Below are 24,268 nucleotides of genomic sequence, written 5' to 3'. Positions count from 1 at the left end.
TGGACCTGATGGAATGCACCCTCAGATTCTGAAGGAAGTAGCTGGAGAGATTGTGGAGGCACTAACAATGATCTTTCAAGAATCGATGGATTCTGGCATTGTATCGGATGAATGGAAAATTGCAAATGTTACCTTGCTATTTAAGAAGGGTGGGAGGCAGCAGAAAGGAAACTATAAACCTGTTAGCCTGACATCAGTGGTTGGGAAATTGTTGGAATCGATTGTTAGGGATGAGATTACAGAGTACCTGGAGGCACATGACAAGATAGGCCGAAGCCAGTATGGTTTCCTGAAAGGAAAATCCTGCCTGCCTAACCTACTGCAATTTTTTGAGGAAATTACAAGCAGGGTAGACTAAGGAGATGCAGCAGATGTGGTGTACTTGGATTTTCAGAAGGCTTTTGACAAGGTGCTACACATGAATCTGCTTAGCAAGATAAGAGCCCACGGAATTACAGGGATGTTACTAGCATGGGTGGAGCATTGGCTGATCAGCACAAAACAGACAGTGGGAATAAAGGGATCCTATTCTGGCTGGCTGCCGGTTACCAGTGAAGTTCCAAAGGGGTCGGTTGGGACCGCTGCTTTTTACCATGTATGTCAATGATTTGGACTGTGGGATTAATGGATTTGTGGCTAAATTTGCTAATGATACAAAGATAGGTGGAGGAGTGGGTAGTGTTGAGGAAACAGAGAGCCTGCAGAGAGACTTAGATAGTTTAGGGGAATGGGCAAAGAAGTGGCAAATGAAAAACAATGTTGGAAAGTGTGTGGTCATGCACTTTGGTAGAAGAATTAAATGTGCAGACTATTATTTAGATGGGGAGAGAATTCAAAATGCACGTCTTGGGAGTCTTTGTCCAGGATACCCTAAAAGTTAACCTCCAGATTGAGTCGATGGTGAAGAAGGCGAATGCAATGTTGGCATTCATTATAAGAACAGGGATGTGATGTTGAAGCTTTATAAGAAACTCGTGAGACCACACTTGGAGTATTGTGTGCAGTTTTGGGCTCCTTATTTTAGAAACGATACACTGACATTGGAGAGGGTTCAGAGAAGATTCATGAGAATGATTCCAGGAATGAAAGGGTTACTGTTTGAGGAACGTCTGGCAGCTCTTGGCGCTGTATTCCCTGGAGTTCAGGAGAATGAATGGGGATCTCATAGAAACATTCTGTATGTTAAAAGGCCTGAACAGATTAGCTACGACAAAGTTATTTCCCATGGTAGGGGCGTCTAGGACAAGAGGGCACGACTTCATGATTGAAACTTTCACTAGGAAAGTTGACGAGAGTAAAGCAGTGGATGTTGTCTATATGGACTTCAGTAAGGCCTCTGACAAGGTTCCACACGGAAGGTTAGTTAAGAAGGTTCAATTGTTAGGTAGTAATATTGAAGTAGTAAAATGGATTCAACAGTGGCTAGATGGGAGATGCCAGAGAGTAGTGGTGGATAACTGTTTGTCAGGTTGGAGGCCAGTGACTAGTGGTGTGCCTCAGGGATCTGTACTGGGTCCAATGTTGTTTGTTGTATACATTAATGATCTGGATGATGGGGTGGTAAATTGGATTAGTAAGTATGCAGATGATATTAAGATAGGTGGCGTTGTGGATAATGAAGTAGGCTTTCAAAGCCTGCAGAGAGATTTAGGCCAGTTAGAAGAGTGGGCTGAAAGATGGCAGATGGAGTTTAATGCTGATAAGTGTGAGGTGCTACATTTTGGTAGGAATAATCCAAATAGGACATACATGGTAAATGATAGGGCATTGAAGAATGCAGTAGATCAGAGTGATCTAGGAATAATGGTGCATAGCTCCCTGAAGGTGGAATCTCATGTGGCTAGGGTGGTGAAGAAAGCTTTTGGTATGCTGGCCTTTGTAAATCAGAGCATTAAATATAGGAGTTGGGATGTAATGTTAAAATTGTACAAGCCATTGGTGAGGCCAAATTTGGAGTATTGTGTGCAGTTCTGGTCACCGAATTATAGGAAAGATGTCAACAAAATAGAGAGAGTTCAGAGGAGATTTACTAGAATGTTACCTGGGTTTCAGCACCTAAGTTACAGAGAAAGGTTGAACAAGTTAGGTCTTTATTCTTTGGAGCATAGAAGGTTGAGGGGGGACTTGATAGAGGCATTTAAAATTATGAGGGGATAAGATAGAGTTGACGTGGATAGGCTTTTTCCATTGAGAGTAGGGGAGATTCAAACATGAGGACATGAGTTGAGAGTTAGGGGGCAAAAGTTTAGGGGTAACATGAGGGGGAATTTCTTTACTCAGTGAGTGGTAGCTGTGTGGAATGAGCTTCCAGTAGAAGTGGTAGAGGCAGGTTCGATATTGTCATTTAAAGTAAAATTGGATAGGTATACGGACAGGAAAGGAATGGAGGGTTATGGGCTGAGTGCAGGTTGGTGGGACTAGGTGAAAGTAAGCATTCAGCATGGACTAGAAGGGCCGAGATGGCCTGTTTCCGTGCTGTAATTGTTATATGGTTATAAGAACGTCCATTTAGAACAGAGTTGCAGAGAAATTACTTCAGTCAGAGGGCGGTAAATTTGTGGAAATTATTGCCATGAGTAGCTGTGGAGGCCAGTTCATTGGTTGAATTTAAGGCAGAGATAGGTTGTTGATTAGCCAGGGCATCAAAGGGTATGGGGAGAAGGCAGGGAAGTGGGGATGACTGGAAGAATTGGCTCAGCCAATGATTGAATGGTGGAGCAGACTCGATGAGCTAAATAGCCTACTTCTGCTCCTATATCTTGTGATCTTATGGTCTTATGACATTTTCAACCCATAGTCTCAATAGTATGGAAAGAGACTCTTCAACTTAAACAGGCCTTTCCCATGTATATACCCCACACTCTCCCATCCAACTCTACTACTCTCTTTTCTGTTCCTTTGCTATGCATATCATCTTCCCCTGAAAAGGATTAATGCTATTTAATTCAATGTGATAGTGAGGTTCTCATTTGCAGTCATTCTGTGAATGAAGAAATTCTTCCCATATTCAATACAGAATGTATTAATGATGCCCCCATTCATGAAACATGTCTTCGCCTTTCTAACATCAAGCAACTGTATGGGAGGTGATGAAGTAAGCTTTATTTTGTCTTCATTCCCTTCATCAATCCAATAACTTTGTTGCTTAACCTCCAATGAATCTACATAAAATTTTGTTTCACCTTTAAATTTAATATTATTTTTGCTGTGTGCATATGAAGCTCATTGCCTTTTCAGTCACATTTAAATAACTTAGCATCATTTATTATTTGCTATCGATGTTACATTAGGTACTTTGATACCATTCAATACCATATGGAGATAGAATTATAAGTGATTAATAAGTCTCGTGCATAGTTAAGGTAAAGAAGTGGAATAGAATTCTGGAAGGTAGGAACTCTGGAGCTGGAGATGTGATGGTGGGGGAACAGTTAAAAGTTGAGCCGTTTTTTAATTGGTTGGCTCTAATGAATGTTGCTATGGTGACAGAATGCGCTCAATCCATTGAGAAGATTTATGGAAAAAGAGATTATAAAGAAATACATACTGAACTAAGTTAACTGGTTATGTTAAGAATAAAGATGTCCTTCAGATAGGCAGGTTAGTGCAGACAGAAAATTGTTTCTTACACGGAATAGAAACTCAAGCAACAGCAATCTTGTGGAGGCTGAAGCCATAAAGTGGATCTTGCCTGTCACAACTGCAGCTGACCAGATTTGTGCTTACCAGATAGTTAATGACTATCTCTACTGGACTAGGTGTTCAATCCAATGTGTGGTAAACATTTTTAATCTCCTCAGGTCTGTGACTTTCCAAGTCCTCTTGTGCTTTACCTACTTAGGCCTCTCGAGCATCCTTGATTTTAATTGCATCACCATGTATGGCTTTTTCTTTGACTGTTGAAGTTTTAAGCTCTGTAATTTCCTAAGCCTCTGAATATCTTTTTCTTCATTTAATATGCAAAGGGAACCTACTCTTTTGACCATGATCTTGCTCATTTATCTTATTGCATAAGGCTTCTGTGAGAAAAATGTTATATTATTGTGCATTACTGTACCTACATTGCAGACATGCTCAGTACTTCAATGCTCTCTCAACTGCTCGGGTTGCCTCTTAGGATACTGTCAAAATTACACTGTAATATTCTTTAAATTACTTCTCTTCTATCCCTAAGAATTATTCTCTGAATTTATACTATTGTTATTAATTACCAAATAATTGATTTTTTTCCTCTCAGTTAGGGTTTTTAGTGATCACAGGCTGCAAGCTTTCAGTTAGTAGAATGCTTTTTTGAGAGGCTGGAGTAAGACTGGATACAGGATGCAACAAAAAAATTAAACAACAACTAGGTAATGATACAGATCTAGAAGATTATAAGGCTAGCAGGAAGGAGCTCAAGGATGAAATCAGGAGAGCCAGAAGGGGCCATGAGAAGGCCTTTGCAGACAGGAATAAGGAAAACCCCAAGGCATTCTACAAGTATGTGAAGAGCAAGAGGATAAGACGTGAGAGAATAGGACCAATCAAGTATGACAGTGGAAAAGTGGGTATGGAACCAGAGGAGATAGCAGAGGTACTTAATGAGTATTTTGTTTCAGTATTCACTATGGAAAAGGATCTTGGCAATTGTAGGGAATACTTGAAGTGGACTGAAAAGCCTGACCACTTAGATAATAAGAAAGAGGATGTGCTGGAGCTTTTGGAAAGCATCAAGTTGGATAAGTCACCGGGACCATATGTGGTGTATCCCAGGCTACTGTGGGAGGCGAGGGAGGAGATTGCTGAGCCTCTGGCGATGATCTTTGCATCATCAATGGGGACAGGAGAGGTTCCGGAGGATTGGAGGGTTGCGGATGTTGCTTCATTATTCAAGAAAGGGAGTAGAGATAGCCCAGGATTTATAGACCAGTGAGTCTGACTTCAGTGGTTTGTAAGTTGATAGAGAAGATCCTGAGAGGAAGGATTTATGAACATCTGCAGAGGTATAATATGATTAGGAATATTGAGCATGGCTTTGTCAAAGGCAGGTCGTGCCTTATGAGCCTGATTGAATTTTTTGAGTGTGTGACTAAACACATAGAGCAGTAGATGTAGTGTATATGGATTTTAGCAAGACATTTGACAAGGTACCCCATGCAAGGGTTATTGAGAAAGTGAGAAGGCATGGGATCCAAGGGGACATTGCTTTGTGGATCCAGAACTGGCTTGACCACAGAAGGCAAAGAGTGGTTGTAGATGGGTCATATTTTTCATGGAGGTCGGTGACCAGTGATGTGCCTCAGGAATCTGTTCTGGGACCCCTTACTCTTCATGATTTTTATAAATGACCTGGATGATGAAGTGGAGGGATGGGTTAGTAAATTTGCTCATGACACAAAGGTTGGGGGTCTCGTGGATAGTGTGGAGGGCTGTCAGAGGTTACAGCGGGACATTGATAGGATACAAGACTGGGGTGAGAAGTGGCAGATGGAGTTCAACCCAGACAAGTGTGAGGTGGTTCATTTTGGTAGGTCAAATATGATGGCAGAATATAGTATTAATGGTAAGACTCTTGGCAGTGTGAAAGATTTGAGGGATCTTGGGGTCTGAGTCCATAGGACACTCCAAGCTGCTGTGCAGGTTGACTCTGTGGTTAAGAAGACGTATGGTGCATTGGCTTTCATCAATCATGGGATTAAGTTTAAGAGCCGAGAGGTAATGTTGCAGCTACTGTATATAGGGCCCTGGTCAGACCCCACTTAGAGTACTGTGCTCAGTTCTGGTCGCCTCACTACATAAAGGATGTGGAAACTATAGAAAGGATGCAGAGGAGATTTACAAGGATGTTGCCTGGACTGGGGAGCATGTCTTATGAGAATAGGCTGAGTGAACTTGGCCTTTTCTCCTTGGAGTGATGGAGGATAAGAGGTGACCTGATAGAGGTGTACAAAATGATGAGAGGCATTGATCGTGTGGAAAGTCAGAGGCATTTTCCCAGGGCTGAAATGGCTAACATGAGGGGGCACAGGTTTAAGGTGCTTGGAAGTAGGTACAGAGGAGATGTCAGGGGTAAGTTTTTTTACCCAGAGAGTGGTGAGTGTGTGGAACAGGCTGCCGATGGTGCTGGTAGAGGTGGATATGGCAGGGCCACTTAAGAGGTTCCTGGACAGGTACATGGAGCTCAGAAAAATAGAGGGCTATGAGTAACCCTAGGTAATTTCTAAGTTAAGGATATGTTCGGCGCAGCTTTGTGTGCCAAAGGGCCTGTATTGTGCTGTAGGTTTTGTATGTTTCAAACAACTTTCACATTCCCTGGATGTCATAATGCAATGTACAACCAAGGAAGTATTTTTGAAACGCTGTCACCATTGTGTGTAGAAAATATGGCAACCAGTTACTGTGGATACTGCTGGCTCCTAAAATCAGCTATGTGGTGAAATCAAGACAATTTGCTTTACTGATGTTGATTGAGGGTTAAATATTAGGCAGGACACCACTACCTTTCTTTGCAATAGTGCCACTGAGATCATTAGTGTACTTGGGAAAGTAGAGAGGGCAACATTCAGTGCAGCTCTGATATCTGCCTAGACTTTTGAACTGCATTCTCTGAGTTGGAATTGGAATCCATAATCTTCGGACTCTGAGATAAGGTTGATACCAGAAACCATGGCCAGTGAAGGATCTTAGACTGAACTGGCGGCTATCCATTTCCCTCCATAGATAATGCTTGGCTCCTCCCGTACCTTGTGTGTTGTTCCAGATTTCAGCATCTGCAGTCTCTTGATGTCATTGATGCTAACTACCTGAAGGATAATTGAAGTAAGCAATTCAAAATCTTATAGCATTATGGCTTAAGCCTGAGTACAGAGCTAAATAAAGCTACTTAGGCTGTAATGGCACTAAATATATAGATGGGTCAACTTATCCAACTTGATTCAAGTCACACAAGATAAATTTTGAGGAGGAGACCATTTTGTCTATTTAGCATGACTCTGAGATCTGTCACAGCACTGAGCTCTTTCACAAATGATTCTGATCCTGTACCCCACGCCAAGGTCCAGTACGTATGATGATCATTCTTTGCGAATAGTTTTAAATTCACAGCAATCATGTGAAAAGGGGTGGTGCTGATTACAATGGAAGGAAAGATATGAGGTATAAGAGCTGACTGATTCACTTGCCACTTTTCTACCATTGCCCAAAGTTCATATAATAAAAACACCCTAACTTGTGAGCAAAGCATTTTCTGAAACCAAAAGATTTAAATTAACACTATTATATCAGCCAGTCAATTGGAGAAGAGCGGAACACATGACCCATTGCAAACAGTCTACTACTAAAGTCAAAGTAAATTCACTTGAGAGATTTACAGTTTAAAGAGCGGAGGAACCATGAACTACAGCAAATTCTTTCAATGAAAACAAGGTAATTTCTGCAGAAAACTGTAGTGAATGACAGTGATCATTGGGGTCTCTCTTCCCGCCATCACGGACATTTACACTACACGCTGCATCCACAAAGGAAACAGCATTATGAAGTACCCCATGCACCCCTCATACAATCTCCTCTCCCTCCTGCCATCTGGGAAAAGGCTCCGAAGCATTCGGGCTCTTACGACCAGACTATATAACAGTTTCTTCCCCCAAGCTATCAGACTCCTCAATACCCGAAGCCTGGACTGACGCCTTGCCCTACTGTCCTGTTTATTATTTATTGTAACGCCGGTACTGTTTTTGTGCACTTTATACAATCCAGTGTAGCTCTGTAGTCTAGTATAGCTTTCTCTTTTTTTTATTACGTAGTTCAGTCTAGTTTTTGTACTGTGTCATGTAAACCATGGTCCTGAAAAACGTCGTCTCATTTTTACTATGCACTGTACCAGCAGTTATGGTCGAAATGACAATAAAAGTTGACTTGACTTGACTTGACTTGATAGCTACACCAAACTCTGTGCATAAGATGAATTATACTGGCTTGGTCAGCAGGTTTGACTGGCATAAGAATTACTCAATGTTGCCACCAAGTGCAGCCTTTAAAAATAAGGTGATCTCATCATTTTCCCATTGTTGTGTATAGGAGAATGTTACGTGAAAATTAACTGCTGCATTTGCTGCATCACACCAGTAATTATGCTACATACGATTTATTTAAAACCCGTCAAAGTTGAAAGGCCGAGATTGAGTGAATGTGAAGAGGATGTTTCCTCTAGTGGGTGAGTCCAGTACTAGAGGGCGCAGCTTCAGAATGTAACGTCCCTTTAGAACAGAGGAAGTTCTTTAGCCAGAGGGTGGTGAATCAGTGGAATTCATTGCCATGGATGGCTGTGGAGGCCAAGTCATTGGGTATATTTGAAGTAGAGTTTGATAGGTGTTTGGTTAGTAAGGGCATCAAAAGTAATGGGGAAAAGGCAAGAAAATGGAGTTGAGAGGGTTAATAAATCAGCCATGATGAGTGGGCTGAATGGTCTAATTAAGCTCCTATGTACTATGGTCTAAATTGCCAAATAAGTCCTCTTTAGTGTGATTTTGAGGAATCACACTGGAGTCTTCTCAGTCTGAGTGACAGATCAGACTGTCTATGATGGATTTGAGTAGGTCTGTACGGGGATGACCAGCTTGAGCTCAACTCCAGACTCAGCTGTGCTGGTTGCTGTGTATGTAACTATTTTTGTAGCTATGCCAACAGGAGGCAAATGAGCAGATTATTGGAGTGGGAATGTGATACAATCTGCTGCTAGTATGAATGATTGATGTTCTATACTAATTAAAATTCAGCCATCTGTAAGGTTTGGTTAGAGGATGGTGTGTCTGTTTCATATGCCATTTGCCTCTGAAATCAGAGCTATTATCAACTAGTACAAACCCACTGGGGAGCGTGCAGGGGAGATTTGCAAACATGTGATCTATCTGTACTGCAATTTGATGCATACTGTATTTGGCTCAGTTTCATTCCTTCCATTGCTCCATTTCTTTGTCCTGTTGTGCATTCAAATACATTTTAATATTATTGTTTATTTGCAACATTTGTTAGTTTGAGAGCGTTGAGAGCTTCAGGTTCCCAGGAGTGAACATTTGATGGCTCTGGAACTCTGCTCTCTGGAATTCAGAAGAATGAGGGGGAACCTCATTTAAACCTATCAAATGGTGAAAGGCCTTGATAGAGTGGATGTGGAGAGGATGCTTCCTATAGTGGAGAAGTCTAAGACCAGAGGACACAGTCTCAGAATAGAAGGACATCCATTTAGAATGCAAATAAGGAGGAGTTTCTTTAGCCAGAGAGTGGTGAATTTGTGGTATTTTGTTGCCACGGGCGGCTGTAGAGGGCAATTCATTGGGTATATTTAAGGCAGAAGTTAATAGATTCTTGATTAGTCAGGGCACGAAGGGATACAGGGAGAAGGCTGGAGATTGGAGCTGAGGGAAAATGGAACAACCATGATGAAATGGTGGAGCAGACTTAATGGGCCAAATGGCCTAATTCTGCACTTATGCTGTATCTTATGGTCTTATCACCAATAGGCTATCCTGGTCCAAACACGTAGACACTATGGGCAAGAAAGCTCGCTGATGTCTCTACTTCCTCGGGAGGCTAAAGAAATTTGTCATGTCCTCATTGACCCGTAACAATTTTTATTGATACACTATAGGAAACATCCTGTCTGTTTTCTATAACAGCCTGGTATGGCAACTGTTCTGCACATGATCACAAGAAACTGCAGAGAGCTGTGGACACATCTCTGTACATCACAGGAGCCAGCCTGCCCTCTATGGACTCTGTCTATACATCTCACTGCCTCAGTAACGCAACCAGCATAATCAGAGACACCATCAGTCCCAGACATGCTCTCTTCTTCTCTCTCCCATTGGGCAGAAGATACGAAAGTCTGAAATCATAAGCTACCAGGCTCAATGTCTGATTCTACCTGCTGCTGTAAGACTATTAAATAGTTCCCTATTACGATAAGGTGGACTCTTGTTCTTAAATCTACCTCATTATGAGCATGGGCCTTATTGTTTACATGCACTGCACTTTCTCTGTAACTGTTAACCCTTTAATCTGCATTGTTATCACTTTGTTCTACCTCAATATATTGTGTAATGATCTGATTGGTATGAACAATATACAAGACAAACTTTTCACTATATCTTGGTACATGTGACAATAATAAAACAATTCAAGATATTGGAAGCAAGTACCAATTAGAATCTATACTGTATATCTCAAAGGATCCATGAATTTATCTTTGTTTCTATCTCTATCTTGCCCTCCACTACACACAACTCTGTCTTTGCCTAGTTTGATTTCGTAGATTGGACTCTTCATTTCTCACTCAATACCAAGGCATGAAACTAAGGAATCTAGGTTTGTGCTTGGTTCTTTCTCAGAAACTGGAGCATGTTTTCTGGGCTAGCGCTATAGGGATGCTTGCGTTTTTGAAGATGAGAGCATTTCAGCCTGTTTAATTGGTCATGGAAGGTGGTCCAGCAGTTAGTCTAATGATATTAGAGCACCAGTGACCGGGGTTCAATTCCACCATTGTCTGTAAGGAGTTTGTACGTTCTCCCCATGACCGCATGAATTTCTTCCCACATTCCAAAGACTTATAGGTTAGTAGGTTAATTTGGTCACATGGGTGCCATTCGGCGGTGCGGGAAGGACCTATTACCACGCTGTATCTCTAAATAAATAAAAAATTCAAAGGTCCAATTGTGCAGTGTGCAGATGTACCAGGCAACACCTATTCCACAACCAAAACCACCAGAACAAATTACCTATTCACTAGTGGTGGCTTAGTAAGTTTGTCAGTTTTTTGCACATTGGTAATGAAGTGTACTTGTAATCTTTTTGGCTTGCACATTGCTTCAGAATCAGGTTATTATCACTGACATAGGTCATGAAATTTGATGTTTTGGGGCAGCAGCACAGTGCAATGGGTAACAATTACTATACGTTACCATCAAGAGTATAAATAAATAAATCAATTGTGCAAGAGAGCAAGTAGTGAGGGAGTGTTCGTGGGTTGTTGGAGCATTCAGAAATCTGATGGCAGAGGGAAAAAAGCTGTTCCTAAAATGCTGAGTGTGGATCTTCAGGCTCCTGTTCCTTCACCCTGATAGCTGTAAATGAGAGGAGGGCATTTCCTAGATGGTAAAGTATTTGCACTACTCTAATATTGTAGATATTAGATAATTGCTTGCTTAAACCCAGACTTGCTGCTCTTGTCACCCTTCCCATCTGTCTGCTTTTCACTCACACCCAGATTCCACTCTCTAACTTTTAGTTTGGTCTCTCTTTGCCCGCTGCTGGACTGCCTGACTGTTTATTCCCAGATAGCCCCACACCGTCTGTTGACCAGCTGCTCCTGGATATTCTCCTCCCTCCCTATCTGGCTGCTCTCATTAACACAAGAGATTCTGCTGATGCTGGAAATCCAGAGCAACAAACACAAAATGCTGGAGGAGCTCTGGCTGCTCTCTGCTCACCTCTTGGGCCTACCTTACTCTGGCTCCATCTTTCCTCAGCCTCAGGTCTTACTTGTTTTTAGCTTTAATTTGTGCTTGCTCTTGTGCTAATTCTCAAGATATGACAATGACCATCTTCACTGTTACTAATCAAACACCACATACTATCTAATAAAAGAAATACCGGTAATTTGCTTTCTATTTCATCAACATTAGTTTATGTTTTGGAATTTGTTCCTTGTGGATAATGTGGGTCAGATTGAGCTTGGTAACTCTTTGTGCCCATATTCCATGTCACATTGGCTGAAGGCTGGACCTATCTATCTTTCCCTTTCAGTTCAGCACTCTAATGGGGCTATTGGATTCCAGTCACACACCCATCCAGGACAAAGTCTGCAGAAAAAGTCATTCTGGACAACGGCCTTGGAGAATTCAGCAGCTCAGGTTGGTACATCAGGTTCTCTCACCAAATACACCTCACCTCACTAAATTGGATTAGTATGTATGCAGATGATACTAAGATAGGTGGCGTTGTAGATAATGAAGTAGGTTTTCAAAGCTTGCAGAGAGATTTAGGCCAGTCAAAAAAGGGGCTGAAAGATGGCAGATGGAGTTTAATGCTGTTAAGTGTGAGGTGCTACATTTTGGTAGGACTAATCAAAATAGGACATACATGGTAAATGGTAGGGCATTGAGGAATGCAGTAGAACAGAGTGATCCGGGAATAATTGTGCATAGTTCCCTGAAGGTGGAATCTCACGTGGATAGGCTGGTGAAGAAAGCTTTTGCTATGCTGGCCTTTATAAATCAGGGCATTGAGTATAGGAGTTGGGATGTAATGTTAAAATTGTACAAGGCATTGGTGAGGCCAAATTTGGAGTATTATGTACAGTTCTGGTCACCGAATTATAGGAAAGATGTCAACAAAATAGAGAGAGTGCAGAGGAGATTTACTAGAATGTTACCTGGGTTTCAGCACCTAAGTTACAGAGAAAGGTTGAACAAGTCAGGTCTTTATTCTTTGGAGCATAGAAGGCTGAGGGGGGACTTCATAGGGGTAATAAAATTATGAGGAGGATAGATAGAGTTAATGCAGATAGGCTTTTTCCATTGAGAGTATGGGAGATTCAAACAAGAGGACATGAGTTGAGAGTTAGGGGGCAAAAGTTTAAGGGTAACACGAGGGGGAATTTCTTTATTCAGAGAGTGGTAGCTGTGCGGAACGAGTTTCCAGTAGAAGTGGTAGAGGCAGGTTTGATTTTGTGATTTAAAAAAATTGGATAGGTATATGGACAGGAAAGGAATGGAGGGTTATGGGCTGAGTGCAGCTTGGTGGGACTAGGTGAGATTAAGGGTTGGGCACGGACCTGAAGGGCCGAGATGGCCTGTTTCCATGCTGTAATTGTTATATGGTTATATGTTATATCGTCAAGCCTTGCAGAAGAACATTGTGCAGATACTGCAGAAGAAGCCCCAGTGAGGTGTTGCAGCTCAACCTATAGTTGATACATAAACATACCGTCAGTGGCTACTTTGTTAGGTTCTTCCTGTACCTAATAAAGGAGCCACTGAGTATATATTCATGGTCTTCTGCTGTTGTAGCCCATCCACTTCAAGGTTCAATATGTTGTGCATTTAGACTTGCTGTTCTGCACAACACTGTTGTAACGCATGGTTATTTGTGTTACTGTCACCTTCCTGTCAGCTTGAATGAGTCTGGCATTCTCCTCTCACCTCTCTCATTACCAAAATATTTTGCCCAGTTATTGGATGTTTATTATTTGTTGCACCATCCTCTATAAACTCTCGAGATTGTTATGCATGAAAATCCCAGGAGGTCAGCAATTTCTGAGATATTCAAACCACCCCATCTGGCACCAACAATTCCACAGTCAAAGTCACTTAGACTACATTTCACCCCCATTCTGATGTTTGGTCTAAACAACAACTGAACCTCTTGACCATGTCTGCATGCTTTTATGCATTGAGTTGTTGCCATATGACTGGCTGATTAGATAGTTGCTTTAACGAGCAGGTATGCAAGTATACCTATATAGTGGCCACTGAACGTAATTACTGTGATGGGCAGGAAATATAATGCCCACCCTGCAAACTACCTTTCCAAATGCTCTCTTCTGGAATGAGCTTTAGTGCTCTTAAAACAAAAGCTTTGTTCCATCTTAAAAATGTCTTCCCCCAGACAGTTAATCTGATCAACCATTCTAGTCAGACCCCCGCCCCTCCCCTCCCCCCTCTATTTATTACCTCAGTCACTGCGCTGTAAACACTTTGAACACTTTTTATGATGCTGGTAATACATGCTGAAATTGTAAATACAAGCTGATATTTATACACATTTTACATCTTCATTTTTGTATCATTCTTTATTCTGTACAATTATTGAATGTTGTTTTTTTTTGTTGCATGTCACACCAATATATAGAAATGTGCTTGTGAATAAAGTTGATCCTTGATTCTTGAATTGGCCTGTGCTGGCTCCCTACGGAACAGTTCCAGTACCCCATTCCCCCCCTGCACTTCCCTGTGATTGTTTTGCCACACTTGAATTAAGGGATAACTTACAGTGCTCAGTCAGCCTGTCAGCACGTCATTAGGGTGAGGGAGGAAACGGTACCTTTCAGTGGGAAACCATATGGTCATGGGTGGGCATTCAACGTGCAGATAAATAGCAGCTGAGGTGAGGCTCGAACCTGGTGCATGGAGCTGAGAGTAGCAGTGCTAACTGTGGCACCATTATGCTGGCACTGGAAATAAAACCGTGGGTGGTGGAAATATGAAATGAAAGTAGAAGCAGGAAATACTCAATAGGTCCTGACATTATCAATTGATATTTCAGGTTGATAACCTTTCACTAATTCTCCTGCAGCTGTCCAGTGTGCAGCTTAGTGCATTGGTTGGTGTGGGTGTCATTCTGAGCACAAATAAATAGATTTCTATTTTCATTCTCTTTCCCACCCGCCTGAAATGTCAGACTTCTCTGAAGGGTCTGGTAGCATTATTTGTATATGTCTCCCTCCACTTCTCTTGATTCCTTCCAAACAGTGATCAATGATACCGTCTCAACTTCATCTGTCTTTTAGTCGCAGACAACCAAAGTCAAAGTCAATTTATTATGAAAATACATTTATGTCCCCATTTACTACCTTGCGATTCATTTTCTTGCAGGCATTTACAGAAAAATAAAGAAACAGAAGAGAAATTATGAGCACTATACATAAACAAAGACTGATAAACAACCAATATGTAAAAGAAGACAAATTGTGCAAATAATAAATAAATACACACACACACACACACACACACACACACACACACACACACACACACACACACACACACAATGCAGAGAATTCTTAAATGTCATGTTCAGAGTGTTAGAGTCTTGGAAAATGAGTCTGCAGGTTGTGGAATCAGTTCAGAGTTGAGGTGAGTGAAGTTATCCATGCTGCTTCAGGAGCCTGATTTAGTTGTAGGGTAATAATTGTTCCTGAACCTGGTGCTGTAGGATCTAAGTCTTCAGTACCCCCCGCCCAGTGGCAGCAGCAAGAAGAGTGTATGTCCTGGGTGGTGCTTTCCTGTGACAGTGTTCCTTGTAAATGTGCTCAACCATGCAATTTCATTGGATGTTGGTCAGGCTTTTTAACCAAATGTGGGGCAGTAAAAGCTGCCTTTGTCAAGGTGAGGATTGAACCTGGAGAGGCTTAGAGGTTAGTTATCCTGTTTGAAAACTTATTCAGGGAAATCTAAGTTGACAACATTGAGGGACTGCAGCACTTTCAGATGATGTTAAACTGAGGCCCTGCCTGCTCTCTCTAAGATGTAGGAGCAGATCTAGGCCATTCTGCCCAAACAAGTATGCTCTACCTTTCAATCATGGCTGATTATTTTCCTTCTCAACACCATTCTCTTGCCTTATTCCATTTAATTCCCTTACTAACCAAGAACCTATCAAGGTCTGCTTTAAATGTGCCCAACGGCTTGGACTCCACAGCCATCTGTGGCAATGAATTCCACAGGTTCACCTCCCTCTGGCTAAAGAAATTGCTCCTCATCTTGGTCAAAGTTGCCTTGTGGTTCTAGACTTACCAACTACTGGAAACAACCTCTCCATGTCAACTCTATCTAGACATTTAAGTATTGGCAGGTTTCAATAAGATGCCCTCTCATTCTTCTTAACTCCAGCGAATACAGGCCCAGAGCCACCACATACTCCTCATGCGCTAACACTTTCATTCCCAGAATCACTCTTGTAAACCTCCTTTGGACCAGCACCTTCTTACTTAGAAAAGGAACCCAAAACTGCTCACAGCACTCCAAATGCATTCTGACAAAAATTTATAAAGCTTTAGTGTTACATTTTTGTCTTTATATTCTAGTCCTCTCAAAATGAATGCTATCATTGCATTTGCCTTCCTTACCACTGACTCACCTCCTGGCACTAGTTTTAACAAGGGGTGACTCCCTGATGTCCACATCTCAATCAATATTTCTAACTAAAGTAATTGTGAGAGCTTACCACAAAGTATCTGCTGTGTTTCCTACTTATAACAGTGGCTAAACTTCAAAGGTAGTTCACTGACTGCAAAGGGCTTAAATTGTTCTGAAAGTTACTGCAAAACTTCATGGAAATATGAGCTTTCCTTAGTCTGTTCCAAGAAGTAGCCACACTAATCGAGGGGCAAATAAAGATGTGTTTTTACTCGTGTTATCCACATGCTGATCATGAATAATAATAAAAAACAAATGATTCCCATTTTTCTACTTTGTAAGTGTTGCATGGATTGATTTTGTCATCTCAGCAGGATACATTCTCCATGGAGCAGCTGGTGGAGACAACAGACAGCCTGAACCTGCAGCAGGGCCAGATGTGGTCAGTCAACCTCCTGGAGCAACAGAACGTCCCACGAGCAGAACCAGTCCCACCACTCGAGCCAAACCTGACCCCGCGCTTTCGGAAGCTGAACTGCTGCTCTGAGTAAGAAACACACGTTATTTGCACAGGAAGAAACATCTGCAGACAGAGAGCATTGCATTTTTAAATCAACTTTCACATCTGCAGGATGTCACAAATAACTTTACAGTTGATGTTTAGTCATGACTGTTATGTATTAGACCCAGGACTCATCAAAGTAAATCTATCCTTCTGCCTACTTTTTTGTACTGTTTGATGGGACCTCTGTTTACTGTCTCTTCTTAAAAGGAAGTTTGCTTTGCCCAACTGCTATCTCATTATTGTATCCAGTTTAATTTCCCTCATATGACATAGTAGCAAAATTCAGCCATTCACCCAATCGCGCCTACTCCGCCATTCCATCATGGCTGATTTATTATCTCTCTCAACCCGTTCTCCTGCCTTCTCCCTGTAACCTTTGATACCCTTACTAATCAAGAACCTATCAACCTCCATTTTAAACATACCCAATGACTTGGTCTCCACAGCCGTCTGTGGCAATGAATTCCACAGATACATCTCCACCATAGGAAACATCCTCTCCATGTCCACTCTATCTTGGCCTTTCTGTTTATTATCTGGTGAAGGCAAATTTTTTGGAACTTTGCTAGAGAGGGTTCCTCAATTGAAATCTACTTTCTGGGCATTGAGAACTTTTTATTTTAATTATTTAGAGATACAGCAAGGTATTGCTAATTAGCTCCAACAAGCCTGCACCACCCAATTGCAGTCATGTGACCATTTAACCTCTGAACCTGTACATCTTTAGAATGTGGGAGGAAACCAGAGCACCTGGAGGAAACCCACGTGGTCATGGGGAGAACATAAAAACTCATTACAGACGTAGGTGGGAATTGAACCTGGGTTTCTGGCATTTTAACAGTGTTACCCTATGTTATGTTATGTTAGGCATTCTATTTTGGCATTGGAGGCATGGCAACTCTTGTGGGCTGCCCCCATTTTATCCTCGGACTGTGTTGGTTGCTAACACAAACTATGTATTTCACTGTAAGTTTCTCTTTCAATGTACATGTGAAAAATAAAGCTTATCTCACTCTCTAACAGCTATGCTACTGTGTCCCTCCTAACATAGAGAAAAAAAAGAACTGTGAAACTGTATATTGCCATCTACTTCTTTTAGCTAAACCTCATGCATTACAAGCAGTAAAAAGTACAAAATAATCCTTGCAATCCCCTGAACATAATGAGGAATCTGCTTGTAATTGCTACATCATTGACTATAAAAGTTTTATATTCTGCAATTCCCTCCTTCAGTCTTGCCATCTCTCTCCTTTTGTATTCTTCTTTAAGATGGTCCTCAATTCCTACCTTTTTGACCAAGAATTTTGCTATGTCTCTGATCTGTGGCTTTTGTTTTACATAACAACATTCTTTGGGGTGCTTCTGCTACATTAAGTACACTATGTAAATGAAAGTTGACGTTAAGTGTGGAAAATAGCTCAGATCTGTGTTTCCATTGAATATAATCTCTACCAATGAATTTATGTAGACTCTTAGCTGGTACCCCCTTTTTATTTGGAATGTGGAGGTTTATTATCAGTTACTTTTTGTGGTCGAAGTATTGGGTCTTTAAATCGCTGGCATTTCATTGTAAGCTCAAAGTGACAAAGAAATGCTAGCATCAATATTTCTGTTAGGATAGATTTGCACACAAAATTTACAACATAAACTCCATGAACACTAGCCTACATCCCACTGCCTATACCCAAGTTAATCAGAAGGCTGAGTTTAGAGTATAACCTACATCAACAACAGAATTGGCTTGCTGCCAATACCTGAGTTAAAATTATATAGTATTTATGTTATTAATGCTTAAGAGGGTAGGTTAGGCTTTCTTATCAGGTGTAGGAAGACTCTAAGCCCAACTCTCATCATTGATGAGTGTACTGATGTGAAGAAATGTGAAACACATCTGAGAGACAAGGCCTAAGTAATTCTTTCTCATGTAGTTAAAGTAATGAGGGAGGAGGATGTGAGACTGTTCCCGACCCTACTTGCTGAAAGGGGAAGTCTGTGCAGTATACTCTTCAATTCATTAGAGCTGATGATAGTCATAATGAAGATTATTGTCACATGCACTTGGACAGTGATGTGTATGACATGGACATGTAAACGATGATTCAGTCAAATATAACAAGTAGATTTTCAAAACTGTGAGGATTTGGTCAGTATAATAGAAGTTGTGATGCAACAGGGACTTCTACTATAAATGGTTTATGTTTGATTTTGCTTCTATAGTGTCTTTCAGTGCACCCTGGTGAATATTCCACAGAATCAGGCATTGCTGAAACAAGTGAAGCTTCCTCTAGGGTTTATCTGCCAACCATTCAAAGATTCCAGAGTAAGTAAAAATGGATGAGATGAGCATTCCCTTGGTCTACAAGAATCATTATCTCTTTATCAGATCTTTGCAAGTCTAGGATAGATTTTTGTTAAGGAAGATAATTGGGATAAGAATTGGGGTTGATGTACACGTCAGCTGTGACCTGACAAAGTGGAGGAACAGGGTTGAGAGAGTGGGTGAATTGACCAGAATTGTTCACAATACCACAACTCAGATGGACTACAGGTGCAGTTGATGTAAGATTTGATAAGACATGAGCAATGGATTTTCACAACAGTGACAAACTGATTAATGTGACAGAACTTGTAATGTTACAGGTATTGCTGCTGTAAATGATATATATTTTGTTTTTCTTCTTTAGTATCTTTCAGCTAGATCAGAGCTTTGTGTAGCAAAACTACACCTTAATAGGCAGTCCAATTATCTTCCTATAACGTCACCTCAGTCACATAGTCTCTGATGGTATCTCCTCCCTCTTTATACAAAAATACACCCTCCCAACGTGCAGCTAGATGTAACTGCTTTAGAACCGCCAGACAAGAAATTCCTTTAAGTAGCATTACAATGTTATGAAGCAAGAAACAGAATTTTATCTGACAGCTAGTTACCAACTGGGATGACATTTCCCCCTTCCTTTCCAGTCTTGATAAAGGGCCTCGGCCTGAAACATTGAGTCTTTTTTCCCTTCCATACATGCTGCCTGACCTGCTGAGTTCCTCCAGCATTTTCTATGTGTTGCCTTGGCATTTCCTTGCATGGATAATATCCTTTGGCATGCTTCGTGGTTTCAATGACTTTTGTTACCCTGAGTCTCCCTTAATTTTGAATGACTTGGCCTCCTCAACTCTCTGAAGTAGCAAAGATCCACAACCCTCAGAAAAGAAAACCTCCTAAATTCAGTTTTAAATAGGCAGTTCTTAGGATAACACAGAAAGTGCTAGAGGAACTTAGTGCTGATGAAGGATCTTGCCTCAAAATGTCAACTGTTTATTCCTCTCCATAGATGCTACCTGACATGCTGGGTTCCTCCAGCACTTTGTGCATGTTCCTCAAGATTTCCAGCATCTGTGGAATCTCTCATGTTTATGAGTTCTTAGGATAAAGTGTCTATGCTCCTATTGTTCAGATTCTCCATCTATTATTTCCTTCTGACCTCATTACAAAAAACTAGCACTGGTCATTAGTTTAATGTTGTTTTAAAGAATACTTTATGTGCAGAATTTGAAGGCCCACAATTTTAATTGAATCGTGTGCATAATCTGCTTGTACGTATGTGTTAAAGCATATTAATGCCATTGTTGAGATATTCGACAGCACAAATGCACTTTGCAAATAGCATGGACCTTTAGTGCTGCAACTGAATTGAAGACCTTTCCCAGTTTCCCACCCAGACTGCTGTCATGCAGCTGATGGTCAACCAATGGTTTGAATGAAGTCATTCATCTCATAGATAAGCTCCTTTTATTTATTGGTTGGGCTTCAATGATATACACATTTCCCAGTGCTAATAAATTATGACCCAATAGCCAGCAGACACACAAGTTCCCTTTTGGCATAGGAGGAGGCTATTCAGCCGGTCAAGTCTGTGACTACTTGGAGCAGTCCTATTGATTATGTCCTCGTGTCCCTATTCTTTCTCATGTCTAACACTACTTTCCTGATTCTTGCCCATCTAATTTCAAGCAATAAAAGAGCTGCCAGTGGAGCTCAACAAATCAGTCAGCTTTTGTGGAGGGAAACAGATTGTTGACATCTTGGGTTGAGTCCCTTCACCTGGACTGAAAGAGTGGAGTAGAGGTATCTGATATAAAGAGGTGAGGGGAGGGGTGGAGTAAGAGGTGGCAAATGATTGGTGGATCTAGGTGAAGTGGGGTTGACTGACAGATGAAGTTGGGTGGAGGGGGTGGAAGGGTAGAGATTTCAGTGTACCGCCAAGGGACTTGATTGGTTGAATGGTGATCTTTAGTACTGGAATGATTCTACAAAGAGTGATCAAGGAATTTTCTGAAGCACAATGCTTTTTAATGGCCCAAATGTTGTCCTTTTAGGATGGTTTCATGTTAGTTTACAACAATGTCACAGGGAATTAATTCATCCTCCTGAGGGTTAGCAGCTCAAGACATTTTAAAGAGCAGTGATGTTTTTCATTAGAGATGCTAGGACAGCTTTGGTTTATTTATTGTTCCTTGCTGGTTTTCCAGGAGCCTCCGTTGTTGATTACTGATGCACCCCCTCGCTGCTCAACATGTGAGACCTACATCAACCCCTTCATCACCTTCACCGATCAGCGGCACTGGAAATGCAACTGTTGTTTCTCCCTCAACGACGGTAGTAGCACTTGTGTCTTGATTTGTCTGGGCGCATTCACAGTTCAAATCCAAAATATGGTGGAAAGTAATGGATATAGTTCAGTTAAAGAGTTTAGATGGGACCAAGAGGAACAGGTAGGGAACTTGGGCAAGTTTGAGTGTAATTTCAAGTTTAAATTGGTAAATTATTTATTGTTATCCCAGTTACAGTGGAATGACCTTGTTTGGCATACTATCCACGCAGACCATTTTATCCCATAGGGCATTGAGTGAGTACAAAGGAAAGCAGTAACAGAATGCAGAATAAAGTGTTACAGTTGTAGAGAAAGTGCAGTGCGGGCAGACAATAAGGTGCAAGGTAGATGGTGAGGTCAGGAGTTTCACTTAAGTATGCAAAATATCAGCAACTTAGAGAGGCTTTACCCTGATAGAAATTGATAGGTAAGTGTCTTAAATATTGAAGAATTTGTAATAAAGGGAGGTGGTTGTGGAAGTAAATGAGAGGATGTGGTTACCAAGGTACTATAAGTGAGGGGAGGTTGTTAAAGAGGTAAATGAGGGGAGGTTGTTATGGAGGTAATTAAGGGGAGGTGACTGCGGAGGTGAATAAGAGGTGGTGGTTGCAGAGGGGACGTGGTTATGGATTTGAATATGGGGCAGTAGTTATGGAGGGATCTGTTGTCAAGTATCAAGGTTGTAATATCAGTTTACTGAGTGGTGATTCATCCAAAAGGTTGGCAGAGGCGAAAGAGGAAAGGATGTGAGAACAGAGTCTGGATCAGCTAGTGTTCATAATCCATGTTCTTTCTTCTCCCAGTTCCTGGGAATTTCCTCTGTGACGCCCTGACCGGTAGTTACTCTAATCCCTACAGTCGGCCTGAATTGCAGCATGCAGCCGTGGAGTTCCTGGTGCCAATGGATTATCAGGTACAAACCCTTTCCCTGCACAGGGCCGGATACACTCTGCCTCATTGCCCAGAAACCTTACTGGGTATGCAGTCTCTCACTGTACAAATCTCCTCGACATTGCTGAAAAGCGTTATCACTGAACAGCTTTCCTGTGCTTACAAAAGCCGGTTTCATGGCACAGAGCATCGATATACCAGGTAATTCATTTACATTATATACATCACCTGTATCTTTCCCATACTACAGACCACCTGCATCAAGATACACTTTTCTTTCAATTTTCCTCCGCACCGTTGAGCACATCTACACAGAGCACTGTCACAGGAAAGCAGCATCCATCATCAGTGACCCCCACCATCCAGACCATGCTCTCTTCTCGCTGCAGGAGCTTTGGGTCCCACACCACTAGGATCAGGAGCAGTTATTACCCCTCAACCGTCAGGGTCCTGAACCAGCGTGGATAACTTCACTCACCCCAACAGTGAACTGATTCCACAACCTGTGGACTCACTTTCAAGAACCTCCATAACTCAACTCCTCAGTGATTGTTTATTTATTTATTTGTTTGTTTGTTTGTTTGTTTGTTTGCTCTTTTTGTGTTTGCATATTGCACACTTGTTTTTTGTTTGTTTGTGTTTGTCTACAGTTTTTCATTGATTCAAATAAGTTTCTTTGTACTTATGGTGAATGCCCACAAGAAAATGAATCTTGGGGTGGTATATGGTGAGATGCATGTATTTCGATAATAAATTTAATTTGAACCTTGAACTTTCAGAACACTTGTGCCAGGGCCATCCAGTCTCATTTCTGCAAAGAATCACGCTAGAAACACCAGATTGTTTATACGCCTGCTGTCACCACACAGAATACCTGTACTGGGACTCCTCCATCTCAGAGTACAGAATAATTTTGAAAGATAAGCCCAGTCTCACTGAAGAGGACACTTAAAGTACTTCACCCTGGAACTGTATGGTACACTTGTATTGGGTACATCTCATGCATACCAAGTACCCGTACCAGGACCACAGTGTTTAAATACACAAAGCATCTCTGTCACTGGTACTTGGTGAGGTGCTCCTGGCATTTGACCAATCCCACTCTATAACTGGGTCAGGATGTCAGGAAGTGCCCGGGGTCAGATAATGGTTGCGGGCATTAGTTCATGTCCTCTTGGTGAGCAGCCATTTCTTGTATTCCTCACTCCTCTCTGAATAGGAAGGTGAGGTGAACAATTCCATCTCTAATGCTGATCAGCACCACCCTCACTACCCACATGCCTCTCAGTGATTACTGTGATGTACTCTCTATATGGGTCCGATTTGCAAGAGATCAATTTCACTGATTGTGTGTTGTTATCTCTGTCTTTGTGCAGGCTGGGCGTCCTCGGCCTGTAACATACCTGTTCGTATTTGATGTTAGTGACTGTGCCTTGGAGACTGGTTACCTGGGAATTGTCTGCAAAACCCTGCTCGCGAACATAGATCGGTGAGGCTCATGACAGCCCTTACTAGATTTCTTTTTAAAATGATGCAAACTTTTAGTCACTAATTTGTGAACTTATTTCTAGTACAATGTCAGGTTTCTCTTCAGAAAATTGTGAGAATTTGGACAACATTTGCATAAAACCTACTTCAGCTAGAAACACACATGAAGTGCTGACAGAACTCAGCAGGACAGGCAGCATCTACGGAGGGGAATAAACAGTCCATGTATTTGGCTGGAAAGGAAAGGGGCAGAAACTAGAATGAGAAGTTGGGGAGGAGGAAGGTGGGTGGATGGGGATTGGGTGGGGGGAATGAATTGAGTAGGTGGGAAAGGTAAAGGGCTGAAGAAGATGGGAGGAGAGGACTGTGGGCCATGGAAGAAAGAAAAGCAAGAGGGGAAACAGAGGGAGGTGATGGGCACATCAGCGTTTAGTTGTTTCCCTGATGGTGCTATGTGCAAAATGGTACCATTCAACAGCAGTCACTGCATTTGCCGGTGAATCACCTTTACTAAGACAACCAAGAATATCTTTCAAGTACTGCTACGAGACCTCTAATATCCACCTGAGCCACTCAGATAGATCTGTAAGACTGTACTTGATGTCAAAGGGGAACACTTCAGGCAAGGCAGTGCTCTACTGTACAGGAGAAGGTGGCTGATTATGTGCAACACACAAAGTACTGGAGGAATTGTCTATGGAGGCGAATCAAGATTCAACATTTAGGGCTGAGACCCTTCATCAGAACTGGCAATGAAGGGTCTCAGACCGATATGTCGACTGTTTATT

The 24,268-nt window shown here is 41.6% G+C and overlaps 1 protein-coding gene across 1 annotated transcript in view; it reads left to right on the top strand.

The window, feature by feature from the left end:
- LOC140714282 (protein transport protein Sec24A-like) overlaps positions 1 to 24,268 on the top strand; it is an 88,600-nt gene that overhangs the window by 23,400 nt on the left and 40,932 nt on the right. Inside the window, exons 3-8 of the mRNA XM_073025364.1 lie at positions 11,779 to 11,885; positions 16,262 to 16,437; positions 18,673 to 18,775; positions 20,980 to 21,106; positions 21,905 to 22,014; positions 23,369 to 23,481. Of these exons, the coding sequence (XP_072881465.1) occupies positions 11,779 to 11,885; positions 16,262 to 16,437; positions 18,673 to 18,775; positions 20,980 to 21,106; positions 21,905 to 22,014; positions 23,369 to 23,481 (736 nt within the window). The remainder of the gene's footprint in view (positions 1 to 11,778; positions 11,886 to 16,261; positions 16,438 to 18,672; positions 18,776 to 20,979; positions 21,107 to 21,904; positions 22,015 to 23,368; positions 23,482 to 24,268) is intronic.

The sequence above is a fragment of the Hemitrygon akajei genome, chromosome 21, assembly GCF_048418815.1.
Source record: "Hemitrygon akajei chromosome 21, sHemAka1.3, whole genome shotgun sequence".
Classification (NCBI taxonomy): Eukaryota; Metazoa; Chordata; class Chondrichthyes; order Myliobatiformes; family Dasyatidae; genus Hemitrygon; species Hemitrygon akajei.
The sequence above is the reverse complement of the archived record's forward strand: the minus strand, read 5'-3'. Positions and strand labels throughout refer to the sequence as shown.